The sequence below is a fragment of the Mesocricetus auratus genome, unplaced genomic scaffold (genome assembly GCF_017639785.1).
Source record: "Mesocricetus auratus isolate SY011 unplaced genomic scaffold, BCM_Maur_2.0 Super-Scaffold_100008, whole genome shotgun sequence".
Taxonomy (NCBI): domain Eukaryota; kingdom Metazoa; phylum Chordata; class Mammalia; order Rodentia; family Cricetidae; genus Mesocricetus; species Mesocricetus auratus.
In genome coordinates, this window is record NW_024429192.1 from 21,194,715 (window position 1) to 21,213,925 (window position 19,211).

At 33.8% G+C, this 19,211-nt stretch overlaps 1 protein-coding gene across 12 annotated transcripts in view; it reads left to right on the plus strand.

The window, feature by feature from the left end:
- Robo2 (roundabout guidance receptor 2) overlaps positions 1-19,211 on the plus strand; it is a 1,424,536-nt gene that overhangs the window by 1,317,445 nt on the left and 87,880 nt on the right. For all 12 annotated transcript variants that reach the window (XM_040750574.1, XM_040750576.1, XM_040750575.1 and 9 more), the window contains 2 exons: positions 1,590-1,601; positions 17,837-17,961. In XM_040750574.1, coding sequence (XP_040606508.1) covers positions 1,590-1,601; positions 17,837-17,961 — 137 coding nt within the window. The remainder of the gene's footprint in view (positions 1-1,589; positions 1,602-17,836; positions 17,962-19,211) is intronic.

The window sequence follows — 19,211 nt, forward strand, 5'->3', positions numbered from 1 at the left end:
TATAGTTTCTTTTATTTTCCTTAGAATATTTAATATTTCTTGGGGGAGTATATGTGAAAATGAATCTTTATGTTGTAGTCAAATTAGCACAAATTTCAAAATTGATTTTTTCTATTAGAAACTGACAGAACTGAGAGAAATTATTAGTGAAAATAAAGGAAGAGTATATGATGTTAATCTTATGTCTTTACTTCCCTATTAATCTTGGGCCTTTCATTCCATCCCTTTATAAAAAGGAAAAAATGAGTCATTAGGCAACTTCTCAATGCTTTTCTACACTAAACATACCATAAAATATTTATTACAGTAACCTGTTATTTTCCTATTATTAATATAATCATCATAGTTTTTATTATTCTAATTATAAATAATACAGTCATAAAAGACAACTACCTTTCAGATGTATCTAAATATCCTATTATTTTTAGGGATTACATAATCCAGCATTATAATGGACGGGTTGATTAAATGCATAAGTATAAATCATCTTCCACATGTTGTATCTATCTTATCAAACCTAAGGAATCAACACTATGAAGATCTATTCATGCCTTATTCTAGGAAATGAGCTATTACTAGGGTTATTTATTCTGGGATATGGCTGAATAACCTACTGGAATGAAATTTGTGTTTTAATTGTACAGTTTTATATATTTAGCTCTTCTAAATAGATTTCTTCTTCTGGATAAAGAAAGTTCATATTTTCTAATGCATGTTTATTATTTTTATATGAAATGTTTGTTCATCCATATTTGTTTGAAATTAGTTTTAAAGAAAATATTAATCTTATGTATGTATCTTAAAATTCAGTCATTAAGAGAATGTCAGCCTAGTACTATATATCTTAGTAAATGAAAGTCATGGTATCATAAAAAATGATATATTTGCTGAAGTATCAGTTTGAAGCTATCTATGCTCGGTAAGAGAATGAATCAACATGTAAGTCTCTTTTTCATCACCTATCCCAGAAGAAGGCATAGTTTCAGCAGAGGTTAAGGAGCTTTAGAGTTGAGATCTGCAGGCATGTTTCAACCTATTTATTGCATGTAACAAATAACCGGTCTCTGTGGCAGAAAGCAAAGTGGGCCTAAATTATTGCTTGATGAAAAGTTGTATCAGGAGCATGTCTATATTCCTTGAAATAGCTCTGACAAGCCATACTTGAAATCCAATTGCTATTTAGTTCAGGTAGTGAGGCCTTACTTTTCAGACATGATGTTGACTAATATTGGCTTGCATGGTTTACCAGTCTGTTCTTGAATCTGGAGTAACATTCAGCTCTTTAACTTGATAGCATATTTAACTTAAATAATAAGTGAAGTAAGTGCTCATGATAAAACTAAACCTAAGCTATCCCTTCAAGATCTCAGTCCTATGGTTAAAAATAACTTTTCCATGGAATTATGTCTATATCTTTCAGTTGTATCAGACTTAGATACCCTGTTCATAATTGAATTATGAGAACAGAAATCATTCTACTGTCCATACGTAAATGTAACATTACACATCATGCATTCTGATAATTTTCTTTTCTTTCTTTTTTTACATTTCTTTTTTATGTTCTCACCACACCATTGTAATGTCTACAGTTCGCCCTGTTGGTAAGTAGCCATCCTTCTATCCATTTGGCATGGCTTTGCACAGTGCTTCATAGTTCATGCATAGTAGCATTTGACAGAATTAAATATATTTATTCACCCATGTTAAAATGCTTCTCAAGGAACTCTCTGCTAAAACACTTGCTTTGGTAAACCATTTTAGTAATTACTTTCTCAACACAGCAAGGAGATGGTGTCAATTTTCAAACAAAATAGGATAGTGTTAATGTTGTAAACCCTAACTTTTCCTAAGGATGATGGTGTAATACTTCATTTTCTGTTCTGTGTACACAATAATAGGCTTTGTTTGATATTACTCAAGAGAGAAGTCTATGCATTAAATTAAGATGTTTATTTCTTATTTACCTGCTTCATTTTAGGCCAGTAAGACTCCTAGTTTTTTTAGGTAGATTTTCCTGTGCCTGCTTATCTGCATTTCTCTATAGACAAAATGTAATAGGAATCTGCTATATTTCGTTTTAGTAGATTCTTAACATTTAGATGGGAGAATTGGGAGATATCTGTTCTTTGGCATGAAAACTTAAGTGTTTGTGGCTGAATATCTCATTATTGCTTTGGCTTGGCAAAAATGAATGGCATGCGCTTGTAGAAATTTAAGTGCTAATTATTTGTGAAAATTTTAATAATGAAATCTTTCTAAATTTCATTAAATTAATAACTTACCTATGTGTATGTTTTGATAAAGGAAATTGTGTGAGATGAATATATGAATGAATAAATGACTGAACAAAATAATGGTTCCAGTACATCTTAAAAAAACTATACCCAAAGTGTTTTAATAACTTATTCATATTTCATAAATTGTCTATCTAGCTTCAAAACCCTCCTTAATATACTGACCTGATATTGTTACCATTTGACTTGAATTGTTCCAAACTCATATTTTCGCTCCTTGGTTAAAACACACAGAGACTCTTATCATATAATCTGTTCTATGTCAATAACAAATGTAGTTAACAAAACTTTGGTTCTCATATGCATTTTACAAGCACTCTTTTTTGTATTCATATAATAATATTCTTAGTCCTCTGTGTTGACTAAGTGCAGGATATCTACATAAATAACCTGAGGTTAAGTGCATCATTGGACAATACATAAAATGTTTCTGTCAACCTCTAGTGTCTATCATCTTGTGGGCCTAGTTTCTACTACACTCATTGATTAGCATAGTGACATCTTGAAATATACTTAAGACTTAATTAATGTAAATATAAATTGTGATTTTTTTCTTAAAGCATAATAATTTACCCAATCATACTTTTCAGAATTGATGTTTGAAAACTGAGGATAGTAATCATTTTAATTCTCCTTGCTTGAATATTCAATAATTCATTTTAGTAATAACTATATTACAAATAAGGAGGATTCGAAAAAAGAAAAAAATGAGAAAGAATATAATGGTGTAAACTAAGAGCTGCTTTTCTACAACACAACTGTTCTACAGCTGGTACTGTGTTACCTGGTCATTTTAGAAGTAATGCTCTGTTCTAACCCCATTCTAGATCTGAGAATCTATTCTCTTTCCATTCTAGATCTGACAATGTGCTCTAACACCATTCTAGAACTGATGGTCTCTTCTTATTATTCTAGAACTGACACCCTGGTTGTAGATGCAGGCTCTCTGTGCAGCCAGAGCTCTGTATCACCAACCTACTCCCCAAATAGACATAAAGACTTAATATTAATTACAAATGCTCATCCAATAGCTTAGGCTTGTTACTAGCTAGCTTTTACAACTTATACTAACCCATGTTTCTTATCTGTGGTGTGCTATGTCTTAGAACCTTTTTTTCAGCACAACATGATCATCTCATTTCTCTCCAAGTCTCTTGGCAACTCCTCCTCTTTTATTTCTATCCCACACTCTCTTTTTGTTGAGAAGTCCCACCTAACCTCTATGTGCCTAGCTATTTTCCAGTAAACCCTTTATTAAACCAATGAGAGCAATAAATATTGACAGTGTACAAAATGATTGTTCCATAGACTCCAGTAAATGACTATTTCATTAGATTTCCTGTCTCAGCAACTCTGAGCTAGGTAGACAGACCTATTCATGTATCAAAACTATATACATTATTTAAACTTGTAAAAGTATCAGTAAATATATGTATGCATAAATTACATATAATAAATTTAAAGATTATAAATGCTAAGAAAAAACATTGGAAAAACAAAATTATAACCTTTTGGAAGTCCATAATTAGGTACTAACAACTTTACAATTTTTTTAGAGAGCAAAGCTATGGTTGTCATTGTCAATGTTAAAATGTGTGATTTGATGAGAGCACTGATCAATGGAAAACTGCAGAAAGTACCTTTCAGGTTTTGTCACAATAACAAGCACATTTCAAGTGAGCAGAAAGTAAACAGCTTCAACATACAGATTTTGGTAGCTAGAAATCATATGCTCATACACTATGAACTTTCGACTTGTTTAGCAAGTTCTTAGATTACATGACACTGTTAATAATGCCTAACACATTTACAAAATGTATTAGAGTACTGGTTAAAACAACATGGCGTGATCGGTGCTCTGAGATGTAGCTGTCACCTGCAGTGAGTTTCAAAAGTTCTTTCCAAATTTATCCTTGTTTGAAACAATTTCTTAAATTCCCATTGGAGTAGAAATAAAGAATAGCTTTTTGACACATTATACTTTATCCTAGAAAGTCTGTCATTTCATAAATCTGTCTTGAATGACTTGTGACAGTGCTCAAAAGTGCGAAAAACTATACTTCAAACGTGACAACTGCTGTGAACTTGGGAAATTGCAAGTTAGATAAGTTTTTATTGGGTCAGTCAAGAAAAGGCTGACAATGAGATTACTGCTGTGCCCCTGCATTAGCTCTTAAAATGACTTTAATTCATTAAATAAAGACATTAAAACTTCTATAATGAGGCTAGAAGAACACACCAATTGAAACAACGAATTAAACACATCATTGAAAACTCATTATTATTCAGTTTTTTAGTGGAGTCAAACACATGTATTTTCAACTTTGAAGATAAAAAATATTCTAAAAGAAAAGTGTAAGGAGGTGAGAAAATTGCTCCCAATTCTAATGTAAATAGGAGAATATATTTTCCAGCAAATATGTAGCCTAGAAAAGTATTCCTGGATACTTGCATTTTGAAAGAAAAGCATGAATCAAGGTAAGATTCTGAAGTAATGAAGCATCCAGACTACAGTTACTTTGTTACTTCAGATGAAGCATGGGGTCCTGTACAAAAAGCCAAACTTGGAAACTACTGAAAATTCATAATGAGATTTTGTGCTAACTTAGAAGATTCAATTGAGTTCAAGAGAGAGAAGCTTACTACACCACACAGGTCACAGGTTGAATTACACGCACTAATTGTAGTTTGAGATTCTATATAAAATCCATTGGATTTCTGCTGTAGAAAGTAATTTGAAAGCCATCAGTTTCATATACATTTTAGGAACACATTCTCCATATTGAAATTACTCGTCTGTAATGTTACTGTTATCTCAGAAAGATCCTGTCTATCTGTGTGCTTGCTCTATTCTGAGTTGGCACTAAAACCCAGATCAACGTCACTTTGATAATGAACTCACCATGTCTTCCTCCTTTACTTTGACTCTGTTCAAAAGGCATTGTTTATATGCAAAAGCAAAAATGCATGGGAGGCCAAAGCTATCCTATGACCAGTGAAGTATTAATTTGTTTACTTGGAAATTTCTTCTGACACGAGACCTGACAAAGAGAAAACTGTCTCAGTGGGGAACCTACCTCTTTTCCTGAAACCATCTGGTTTGTTTTCTTATTGGAAGTCTTTCTCCAGCACAAAAATAAAAATGAACATCTATTTTGGAGATGGGCAACACATTTTTTTCCTAGCAGTAATTCAAAACATGATGAGTAATTTGGAAAAGAACTGTCAAATCTACCAGCTGCCTTGCCTGTGAAGTTGAGCTCTCTTCCGTTTTCTGTCTTATGTACCATATGCTAGCTGCTGATTGCCTCAACTATGGAGAGGAAAAGCTCAGTGGATCAGGTGAAACTTCTGGAAATCATCATCAGCAAACACCATGTATAACTTCATAAAAATTTCTAAACGTTTAACCCATTTAGTCACAAAAATGTTTGCTACATTTTGACAGAATGTGCTAATGCAAGTATTTATAAGTTCTTCATAGTGACATGTTATTGCAAAAACAGTATTAAATGGTTTATTTTTAAGGAAACAGTGCTAGAGAAGTGTTTCAGTGGTTAAGAGCACTTTGTGCTCTTGTAACACCCATATAGCAGCTCACAACCATCTGTAACTCCAATTGATGGGGATTAACATCCATTCCTAGCCTCCATGGGCCCTGTACATACCTAAAGAATGAACATACATGCAAATATATATACATATATATCTTTTCTAAAGAAGAAAGAGCCATTATCTTAAACAGAAATCTTTGGAGACATATTTAAATCCACACATTAGCTAGTTTTCTTTACATAATCACATAGAATTTAACTGTAGCATGCTCAGTTACAGGTATGAAGCATTTATTGTTATTTAAATATACTTTACTCTTTATTTTTTTCATTTTTCTCATTTCCTTGTTAAACATCACATTTCAATCAACTATTTCTTTGTGCCATTTGTTTATTTTTTATAATTGTGATGGGTATTTTTCATGGATGTTTGTTTTGTTCTGAATACAGTCTGGCTTAGACAATGGGCAGTCTTGTAAAGTATGTTTTTGTTTCTTTGGTAGTTTTGGAAGTTATGGGTTCATTATTTCACATTTATTATTATCTTCCTTATGTCATTAATTAAATGGGTAATTAGTTGATATACTGCTTTAAAGCTTATATCCTGTTTTGATCTCTCACTGTTTAACTGTCAAGTTAAATGCAGAAGAATAGGTTTACTTGTTTTGAAAAAATGTATCAGAGTCACTCAATATCCTTGCTTTGAAAGCTTTCTTACCATTCTATCAGAAACCATGCTTTATTCTACCCAGTATGTGGGCACCAGTGTGTAAGCTGTGGACCTGGTGAAATGAACGAATTTCTACATGACAACCTCTATCCATTTTCATTCATATCCCCCCCTTCATGAACAAGATGATCTTTAGGTATATGAGGTTTCTGTTGCTGCAAAACAAGTTCCACAATTTCAGTGATTTAGAATGATATCCATTTCTTATAAGAAAGTTTTGTGTTTACGACTTCCCAATGCACATGCAATTGAGGGGAAGGAGTGATATCCTACTTCCAGGCATATTTGTGTTAAATCCTCATAATTATGGGTTGTACATCCCTGAAGTTTTTACTGGCATAGATGCCGGCCAGTGTCACAGGATGTAGAGGCTGTTCACTGCACATTAATGGTTGGACCTCGGAACTTTTCTGTGTTGTATTAGAGAATTTTGTTGCTGTGACAAGATACTCTGACCAAGGTGGCAGGTAGAAGAAAGAGATTAATTTGAGGCTTCTGGCTCCTGAGGATTACGATATATGACCTGATATTATGGTGGAGAGGAGAGTAGTAGCAGGCATGATTCTTGAGCAGTAGCTGAGAGCTTGCATCTTGATCTGCAAGCACAAGACAGAGAGAGTTAACTGGGAACGATGAGGCTTTTGAATCTTCAGCACTCACAAACAAAGCCACACCCCCAACAAAGCCACACCTCCTAATCCTGTCCAAAGAGTTTCACCAACTCAGAACCAAGCATTCATACATGAGATTCTATGGGGGACATTCTTATTCAAACCACTATGAACATTTTATATCATACTTCTCTGATGTGACCTAGTGGGAACAGCTACTTTTTTAGAAACAGTTCCCTTCTTTAACAATATCACATGATCATTTAGGCTCACCTAATTAGTACAACAGTCTTAAAGTCGACCCGTTAATGGCATCTTCAGAAAACACATTGTGTGACGTAACATATTCATAGAAAGAACACTGGGAAATGAAGGTTATGTGGGCAGTTTAATGCCCTGCCAATCACAGTAGGCTTCACTCTTTCAGTAAGTTCTTGTCTGCCTCCTGAAGTTTAATTAGTGTCCTGCACAGTGGTGACATATTTGTTAGGTGTCATACTCGACTCCTGGTTACAATAAAAGAATCAAAGAATAGCCTTTTGTGATAGAGAAAGATATTTCTGTGAAGTCAGCCTTACTCGAGGACAGAGCTGTGATGTACAGGTATCCAGTAGGGAGTCTCATTCTCCTCTACATTTGACTGGTAAGGGGAATATTTTAAATTTTGTGGTTTGAAGTTATGGTAGAATTCTCATATTATTAATGTCCTTTCTTCAGTGCAATAGCAGGAAATGGAAGAACAAGCCTTATTCCATTACAGATCCAAGACAGCAAAATTTTAAATTTTAGAATTGTCTCCATATATGAATAAAAGGAAAACAATATGTTTTAATTTTGTATTTGAAAGACTGTATCAGAACTCTTAAAGTTGTAAATGCTCATCTCCAAACTACTATAAGATGAGTAAATCATATTACCATTTGAGGTTTACCTTATAAGAACGTAAACATTTTATTTTTAGAAATAATGGTAATTTTAGACAGTGTTGTCAAGAGATGTTAACGTTAACAACTCTACAATACACATTACACATAATGCATGTGTCATTTGAATAACTCCAGAACTTATTTAAATGTATTATGTTACTTAGGTGATTAGTCCATAGTTGTATTCATTAAATATATAAACTAGTAGATTCAATTAAATATTGAATTCAATACTTCTGAATGTATTTTAATTGCTTTTGGCCAGTATTATTTCTGAAATATATTGTTGATGCTACTTTAATATGCTGAACAAAACTCTTGGTGCTTCACTAGAAAGTACTGTTGTCATCTTTTGCTTGTCTTCAGTTGTAGCACAACATGTAGCATGTTCCAGGGGCATGCCAAATGTTGGTACAATTACTTGATATACACATATGAATACATAGGTTATAGCTGAATGGAAAATGTTTATGCAAGCAGCTTTAAATAGTGCCATAAAAATCAAGCAATATTAATATAACAGACCAGTCTTATATCCCCCCATTCTGTTGGTAGGAGATAAAATATAACAGAAAGAAAGCACTAATGAGTTAGGATGATGCCTTACTAAGCGTGTAATTAATGTTATTATGAAACATTGCAATTGCTTTTTAAAATTCTGTTAACTAAGCAACTCTTTGGTATCAGGACATTTGTTCCTTGGCTCCAAGGTTTTTTTTTTTTTTGCTTTTGCTTTTCCTTTTTCTGATTGGCATCTTGTGCGATCTTTCTCAAAAAATGAGATAATGGGATGTGAGCATCCTTCCTGGTGTAGTTAGAGTGCTGACGTGACAGTTCTGGCAAGTTGACAGGTTAAGTGAGTAAAAATGGATGTCTTGTCTTACCATTTACTTGAAGAATTACTTCTAAGCTATGGGTTTTCCTCCTCATTCCCAATACTCCAGAGCCTTTTCTCCACACATGAGGACTACACCTTTCCCTAACTTAAGAGTTCAGGCCAATTTAGGGTTACTTTCCAGAACCTTTTATTCTTCTTTTGCTGGCTAAAAAATGAGATCTTGTCTTTACAATTAATGTGGATAGGCTCTTATTAAACAAATGGGTTTTTAAATTATAAAACCATTTCACTTGCAAATTAACAGCATCATTAAAAGCAAGATTTCATTATTTTATAAACATGATCTTAATCAGGAAAGCAGAAAAAGGGAAGATAATATGATAAAATATATTATGTGGAAAAATTTGAAGCCAATGAATACAAAAAAATACTATATTTTTAAAAAAGAAAAAGTACGTATTTGTAAATGATGAAAAACATGGAAAACTGAGATTTAAAATGGTAATTTGTTAAAAGTATTGGTAAACTGCTCACAGGAGGTCCCAATTGGGTTCTTATATATTATCAAAAGTTCTGTGGCACTTGCCTGCTAAAACACAGAATAATTTGTTTTGCTTACATGACTTCCTCTGCTTACCTATAATTGAGAGTAACTCTGCTTTAGTCATCTGAAATCTAATAAAGTTTAAAGTTCTCCATATCTGTCTTTGTTTTGAGTTAATTATTGTATTTGTCATAATGTAGAAATATTTAATGACATGAGAAATTTAATGGAAAGTTCCTGAATAAAAGCCATTTACTTGGGAAATGATATGACTCCACTCACATAATCCTTCAGTCTATCAAAACCACAAAAACAATGGGATGAATTAAACTGCCATTGTCAACAAAGAAAGTAGGTGTGGCGATGGATGGAATGCAGTGAGAATGGGTGGTGTTCTCCCTGTGATGAATAGCCTCTCTTTCCCTTTTCCAGTTTAATCTCCTCCTTTCCTTCACTATCCTCGGAATCACATCTACTCTTGTTCTCTGTAGCAATTTAGAAATCACCTTTCTTATTTTATGAACATACTAGATTAAAAAAATCACTGGCTGACATCATTGCATGTTCTAGCCATAAGATTATAAGTTATATATAATAATTAGGGGGGATCTCAAATATTACACACACCTCCGCAGTTAGTCTTCTTACAAGGAATGAGTTCCATAAAGGTGATGCAAAACTCTAGAGAGGTCCTGCTTGGCAGCAACATGTCTTTAGTCATACAATGATTGATGCAACTGTATATGTGTGTAAGACCTCAAGGAAATATAGAGTATGAAATATGAACAGATGAAGAGACTATGGGCACTGATTCACCATAGCCATCCTATTTGCTTTATTGTTGAATATACTTCACATTTATGACAGCAGTAACTTTCCTTTAAAATAAATTTTGACCCTGAAAAGGCAGATAAAGATAATAAATATTTGTTGAAAGAAAGGAAAATATTTGAATATTTATATGAAATAAGAATTTTCAAATACTAACAGTTACAGGCTTGCAAATAAATCATTTACCTCCTCTGGAATAATAATTGATATTGACATAAAAATTTAATTGATGAGTTATATAATTTAGCAATTTGGAAATTTATAATCCCTTGAAATGATAAAAATGAAAAAAATAATTGCACAGCCTTTATGAAAGTGATTATTACACATCCTGTGTAATTGATTTGCATTTTCCATTACAACTAAATTTCATCTTTGTAGATAAATTATGTCATGATATGCTTAAAAGTCAAATATTTTATGGCATTGTATATTCAAATCCAATATTAACAAGTTATTTTGAAATCAAGTCAAGTACCAAACAGTGAAAATAAATACAATTAAATGAGCTGAAGAACTAATCATTTATCAATTAGAAATCATTTATCATTTAAATGAGCATTCATGTCTTGCTCCTGGCATCTGTTCTATTGTAATGAAGTCAGTCTCACTATTTTTGTTGGTTGGATAAACATAACAGATATTCAGGAAATCCCAGGCTTCAGTGCTACACAATGTCTGTCTTTGTTCCTGTGTTTTAGTTTCTCTGGGATTCTGAGTATTAGTTTGTGGTCTTCTTACTTTGATGTAGTTCACTCTCTACTGAATCCTGTGCAGGAATTTCAAAATTTCCCAGGATGTTTTCCTTTTGCAAAGTGCATGTTCTGTTTGACTTTTCTTCCATCCAAACTATCGCAGGCAGTGGAGAGAACATGTCAGATGCTGAAAGTATAATGAGGTGGGAAAATGAGTATTTTCTTCATAGTGGTTTATAAGAAAATCTTCTAGGCATTCATTTAGAATTCACAACTTGAAAATGTTCCAGATCATATAAAGACAACATTTCAATGCCGAGAAGTTATGATATTTCAGGAAACAACACACATAGGTAAGGGGAAAATAAAGAAAAAGAAACTTATTGAGTAAAAGGCATTTTCCTTATACTGATATGGCATAGCGATTACTCGGTCAAAGTATATTCAGGTCACCCAGGTTAGGATAGTAGATGCCAAGAGCTGATGGACACAAGAACAGTTAAATAACCATGTAAGCGACAAGAAGTACAAACATTTTTTGAAATTTTACAGATAGTTGAAACATATAAGGGGCAGAGAGATGTAATTCTCAGTAGCCTTGTAGAAGCCAAAATGATAGAATAATTTGCACACATTGCAGAAGTAAAATATGTAAGACTTCATTGCCACAGATTAAAAAGCCATGAATGGTTTTGTATGAAGAGAGAATTGAAGAAAGTATACAAAAAGAGGGTTGTATTACCTGGTAGTTTACAAAAATAAGATTATGGTTTTATGCTACAATTGTAATAACAATTATTAAAAGAAATCAACATTTAATCTTTAACATATTATACCATATTATAAATTATGATCTTTAATTATTAGTGTTGTGTTTGATTACAGGCATACAAAAATATATATTTAATTATCACCTGATGTTTAAAATAGGAGCTTAATATCTAATTGTTGCATTTAATGGGACACTGAAATAAACCAAATGTCAAATTTATCCCTCAATATAACATTTAATAATTGATGAATTCCTTGAAAGGCTCAACTCCATGGACTTTATGTAAAAATAATTGTAGATGAGACATACAAAATTTTACATAGGAAATAAGCTAATGACTGTGGCTGATTTAACATGGCCCTTGCCATTTTGTTTGTATTAAGTTATTGTTAATTTTGTCATTGTGTTATGTTGTGACTAAACAAATCTGAAGCTCAAGCAAATGATGGAGGAGATTGCTTTAAAATATTCTTACAGAACATATTAGCATTTAATAAGCAAAATATATTAAATTACAAAAACGTATTTTCTACTTGAGTTAGTAAGTTCAAAGTGTTTATTACAGAATCAAAAATTAATTCATTCAGGTAAAAATTATAATGAAAGGACAATGGCCGAGTGTGACTGTAACCACTGCATATCACATCTAAATATACCTAAATGCTGCATGACTATCTCCATGCTAATGTTTGCCATAGGAAGTCATATTTTCCTGTAGAAACAACTAGAACATGATGTGATTAACCTTTAAGGTCCCCCTCCCCTCGTCTCGAAGCCCACCTCGAGCATGGCCTATGCTTCTGACTCATGTTCAGCTTTCTGATTTCCATTCCACCCACTCTTGCTCACCAGCAGGCATTAGCATAAGAGTGCTGTAGCATGACTTTGATTGAAGCCAGCTTGGGCTGAATGCAGTATTGAAGCATAAATTAGCAGACATCAAATCTAATTTACTGTGCGTTTTATTTAAATTCTCAAAACACAGTTTCAACTGAACTATCCCAGACCTGCTATTTTAATTGACCTTTTGATATTAGGGTGTACTTATCTGGAATTCATACAATGTACTTTTCTTAGAGAGCTATTTTTTAACAGGTTTTGATTAAACACTAAATTGTGGAACCAAGCTTCCTTGTATCTCCTCTTAAAGCAGTACAAAACAATCACCTAGCAGACTGAGCAAGTAGATTAGTACATCGTAATTATGAGAGATTTGTCTAATGTTTCCAGGTTTTAGAAATTACAAATATGTATTTTATAGTTTTTGTCTTAAAGACATATAGTAGAATTGTAATTTCTCTAATGAGCAAATTCTTCCGGAGTCTACAACTCAATTTTTCTAATTTAGTTTGGGTTTAAATGTGGGTTTTGAATGGCCATCTTGAGAGCCTGATTCTGTTTTCTATCTTTAATGAGCGTCCTCTCAGGAATCCATTTCATACATAGCACACTTTGTGTTCCTGTGCTCTGTTACAGGAAAGCCTCCTTTGGCTGCCCCATTCCATTGGTGCCATCATCCAAGCACTTTTTTTCACACCATTTTCAATACCACCTGGCAGAAATACATGGAGTGTTAACAGAAGAAGAATTATTGATGTCATTTTTCATTTTAGACGCCCCCCCCGCAATAAATATCCACAGTCAATCTTCCCTCATAGAGATTGCAATGTAGATCTTTGTCAGGAAGTCTACCAAAGAAAAAGTGATTACTTTAATTTTTCCAGTTGTCCAGACTTCAGGTGACAATAGGTCAGAAATTTTCAAAGACTCAAGAATTCTTTGAATTTTGCTGTGTTAAATGCTTTAACCGTTTATAACATAAGATAATGCTAAGACAACAGCAGATCCACTGAGAGCAATGAATCAAGTTCCAGGAGCAAGAAGTGATGAGAATCATTAGAAAAGTAGCATACTCATACAGTGACTTGGAAGAAAAAGGCATCTTGAGTAAAGATCTCATGCCAGGCATGTTTTATGAATAGAACCAATAAATCATTTGATAGTCATCTGTTACAGAGTTAGAATAAAAGTTTGGGAAATTGTCATTTCCTGTTCCTTTCAGATTGCACCATCAGGAGTATCTATTGTGCTCCAGTGTAAGAGACTATTTTTGTTTAAGTGATAGCTTGTTTCCTTTAGGTGCCTCCATACAGTGCAAATCCCACCCGGATGTTCTGTCCCAACTTTCTAAGATTTTTTTAGCCCTTTGCCCTTCTCTGCTTTTCTAGTCAGTGTCTCCAATTAGCATGCATATTGCTTCCAGAACGAAGGCAATTCTGATTTATTCTTGTAAATATATTTTTGGATAGGTCTTTTTCTCAGGGACAAATGTGAAACTCCTCTAGCATAATTTGTCTAAATCTATCCGCATTTAGCTTAGTAGACTGACTCTTAAAGCAATGTCTCCTACAAACATTGTAATCCCACAGTTCTCTACCTTCTATCCTGACTCCCCTGTGTCCAGTGCCTTGACCACTGCCTATCAAGCTTGGAACACAGCTCAGAGGTAACTTTTCTATGCCATCTCTTCTTTATACATTATGTGTTCTCCTTCCATTCTTTTCTGACCTTTTCTACAAGTATCTTCTGCATGTTTGGATTTTAGATAGAGTCTCATTATGCCATCTTGGGTGTCCTGGATCTCTCTATACAGAGCAGGCTGTCCTCAAACTCACAGAGGGATCAATGTGCTTGCACCTTCTGAGTGCTCCATTAAAAAAGAAAGCAAAACAAAACAACAGTAACTGTTTCATGAATCATACTCTGCTATGTTTATATGTGTGTTTAGTTAGTGTCAAGGCCATTGTCCAAGGGTCGTTTGATAACTTACTTCCCATCCTGTGTACTAAGCAGAGTGTCTTATAATTTGTAGCCTGTCAAGTTGGTAGAATGAATAAATGTGAATTGTGTGTTCTCAGAAAGTAAATATATGGTATGACCACTTACTTTTCTGTTTTAAGTTGCAAGAGCTGTGACCAAGTTGTAGGATATATAGTTAAAAACATTTTAGAAAATCATTCATCAGACAAGCAAACAAAAGGACACATTTTTGGTTCTCCACACCCACATCTGGTATCTTACTACCTATAACTGTAGTTGGAAAGGACCCAATACTGTCTTCTGGCCTGTACTTCCATGGGTACATCCACAACCATTTAAGCAGCAAATGCATAAACACACAAATAAAATACATGTCTAAAAAGATTTTGAAGTGCTCCTTTAATCTCTGCTCCTGGAAGGCAAAGGAACATGGATCTCTGTGAGTTTGAGGGCAGCCAGGTCTGAAAAGCAAGTTCCAGGACAGTCAGGACTGTTATATAGGGTACCCTGTCTTGGAAAATTTTTTCTTTTAAAGTTGGGAAGTGAAATTTATAGAAAGCTATAGAAATACCTCAAGGGCATAAAATATGATATAATATATTTTTACATAACCTTAGTTGATAATGCTTTCAAGTGTTATACTGGTTATTACAATTTTAAAACTAAATAAGAAGTTCTAGTTAGAGCTACTACAGCTGCAAGCTTTTACTAGTATTTAGTTGGGACATTTTAAAGCCTTTCTCACATCAAGCAGGTCACATGACCCAATGTGCTGAGTATGTGGCTTTTGTTTGAGTGTTAAGTTACTGATTTTGACTGAAGTGAGTTTTTAAAGTTTGAATTGAATATGCAAGCTAAATCATGGTACACTTCTCATGAAGATTACATGTTTGCTGGCACTATTATATTTTTTCCTTCTTGGGCTTAAAGAGGCAAATACTTATATATTGATTCTTATATATTTCTTAAAATACATATTTTATGATAACAAAACCCAGATAATCCAGAACAATGTTAACTTTTTCTATGGTAAACATCTTGTAATTTCATGTCTGCCAAAAACTAGACACTTCTGAAGCCAGGTAAGGTGGCACAAGTCTTTAATTCAAGTCCTTGGAAGGCAGAAGCAGGCGTGTCTCTGAGTTTGACCCCCCTATGGTTTACAAAATGAATTCTAGGAGAGCTGGAGCCCCAGAAAGAAAGAGTTTCTCAAGAAAATAAAAAAAGAAATGTGGGTACTTCTGTGTTTTTAATATTTTCCTGTCATAATTACATAATATTGGTTTATGCTATTTTTATTGAAAGCAGACATTAATGCATGTGCCAATTCTGTATAACTGTATAGAAATAACAATAAATTTTAAGAACCTCCAGAAAAGTAAAAGGCAACATCAACCACACTGCTCAAATAGATTCATAAATCTTGTTTCTCCAACCTGTTGGAATGAGTCTTCCATTGTGTATAATTATAAAGAAACATCTAACTTAGGAAATTTATTTCCTCTGTCTTCAAACTATACGTTAGATTGGTTGAATAAAATGGAACTATAACAGATTAAAAAATTTAAGCCCAAACAAATATCATTGATTTTTTTCCTTTGAGGAAATCATGTGGCTTATGCAACGGTAAAATTTGTGGTAGGTGTATACTGGGCTGTACGTTTACATGGGGCTATTGTGTTCCAATAACCATTTGTATTTTGTCCTAATTGGACACTACATATTATTGCAATTCTCTAGACTAAGGCTTTTCTGTATGTACCAGGTTGTACCAATTAAAGGTAGTTTAAAACTGTTCTATTTGTTTTAAGTTTCTAGCGTAAATAACTATTCAAAGTAGAGTTGTTCGTTCTAAAAGTCCTTTGATAGGACAATGTCTTCCCAGGAAATGCATGGTGTGAAGATGTCCTTGAGGAAGTATCTGGATATCCTGGAGTGCCTCTCACTTTCCTCTCTATCATTAAATCCACCTTTTAATTCTGAACATCATTAGGATTTATATGTCCATTGCTTTCCTTTTCTAATGGATCATTCATTCTTCGGTTATTGCCTTTACCTACTCCTGCTACTAGCCTCCTTACAATATGCATGACTCTACTGAATAAATGTCCCTCATGCCAACCGTGCCATCTTCACACAAATTTTGGAGCCTCTGGAGAATTTCCTTTGCAGCTTTCATTCAGGTCACAAATATCCACAGTAAAGTTGGCAGTCTTTCATGAGTCTTCATTTGAGCAATGTTAATCATTTCAACCTTTCATCCTTCCCCTACTACCCAGTGTTGTGGTAAATGTGATTTTGCTTCTACCTTCTTCCATGTGCAACATTCAACTGTCCAAATGCTGCTCTTCGCCAACATTTCTTCTAATGTTCATTTCCCAGGCTTAGATTTCTCTCAAAGTTGCCATAATACAGGAGATTCCATTCTCGTGTCTCACCACATTTGCTATACGTGATATAACTGAAGTGTTCATCATTGTTAGGTGTGTTTTGTTTGTGTCACCATTACTATATTTTATTGTCACTTCTTTCCCACAAGGCTGTGAACTTCTTGAGCTTTTCTTTTCTGACTTTATAGTGTCCAGTAGGAGAACATACAAATTGCCTGACTACTGCTTGCCAACTGATGTTAATCAAAATCAACAAGTGATTTCAAAGCACATATTTATATTATTAGTTACCTTCATATGTAATCCCTATCTCTAGAGTACTTCAATGCTTTTCACGTGTCAAGCCCTGATTGTTAAAATGCTTGAGTATCAGGATCTCATTTTATACCTTCTAGTTATTTCACTGTCCTATAACATCATAGAGAAATTTGTGAGCGCCGAAGCATTGACTTTTGAGGAAGGAGATAGTTGCTTAAGATACTGACACTTTGTCATCTTGACCTATTCAAAATGCAGATCCAAATTGGAAAGTATATTTTGTCTTGAGGATGTGAGAATTATGAAGAAGCTATTTCCCTAAACAAGTGTTTAAGACGTAGAATGTCAATGTGTATTATTTAAAGTATGTCTGCTAATAACCTTGCTGCTTTCCTTATGTGTGAGAGTGTGCTTTCTTTTCCTTTGTGTTGTGAGAAATCCATTAAAGTAAGTAACAACAGGGAGTCTTGCTACAGCTCTGAGCCAACCATCCAGGACCAGATTTTCTCTATGATATCTTATTCATTATTGTAGAAAGTTGATATTTACACTTTCTTTTCTTTCAAATTCTAGCTCCTCCACAGTTTGTGGTTAGGCCAAGAGATCAGATTGTTGCTCAGGGCCGGACAGTGACATTCCCCTGTGAAACTAAAGGAAATCCACAGCCAGCTGTTTTTTGGCAGAAAGAAGGCAGCCAGGTGAGTGGAGCATAACTGCTTTTCTGACATCTCTGAACCTTGCTTCTCAGCGATCCTCAGAATTTGCCTTGTGTACCCTGCTATCAATGCTCATTGTATGTTGTTTCTAAGAAAGAATTGATTCTAAAATAGCTGGATGTCAAGTGTTCAAACACAGCACTGCCTGTTTGCCAATGTTATTTTGAAAAATCCTGCATCTAACATAAAACAGAAATAAAATAGTTTGAATCACCACCTATACTGATATTTAAAATACCTGATGGCAAATGTCATGCTGCTTTATTGCATTTAGTTGCATGTTATGCTTAAATGAAGTATCTCATAAGAAAGTACCTAGAACAGTCCTTGGCACATAATAAGTGAAGTGGCTTCTTGAAAATTCAATAATAATTGTCACAAAATTCAATTTCAATCTCCCTGTCTTGGACAGTATAAAAAGATCACAAATTTAAGCACACTTACATTGAAAGGCGCAGGAACATTTTTCTTCCTTTTTCCCCTTCTGGATATCTTCATAATAAGATTAGACAGGAAACAGCACATTTTATAAGAGAAACAAATACCTTGTTTTTGCTTTGATTCTTCTGGGCAAAAGCATCTCTCAACGTCTTTCTGAAAACTCAACTGGACACATTAATTTTCTCAAGTAAAACTTGGATCGAATGTGGACTAGTGGTTACCTGCTAGGGCGAGGCAATAGGAATTTCCATCCTGAAGTAGATGAGAATTGAGGAGTCTTAGACTAAGGGCATACCTGCACATTTCTCTTGGAATGAGCTGTGTGTTCATCCTGAAGACACTATAAATAACTCAACAATGCATGTACTTCTCAGCATGCTCACTTGCTATTCCAACTTCTAAAAGGAAATTTGGGGGTAGTAATGGCAGAGCTCTGTATAACAATTGTTGATATTGACATGCTTTCTGAAACCTGCAAGAGATGAATTTCAACTCAGGAGTTCATTTCAGGTTGTTTTTTTATTTTATTTATTTTTATTTTATTTCAGCTATTCGGATATAGAACAGTTTATTTGAGATTGAATTAGAAAACATGGTATAAAGGAACATGCATATTTACTGATTAAAGATAACTGTAAGTTAGGATAATTTCACACATGTAAAAATCATATCCCTAATATAGTTATAAGACAAGTCAAAATGTAAACTGGTAATCTGCCTCAATGAACAGACAGTGTTTAACATAATCATCCATGGTTTTGAAAAGCAACTATCAAGAGAATTTAACTATT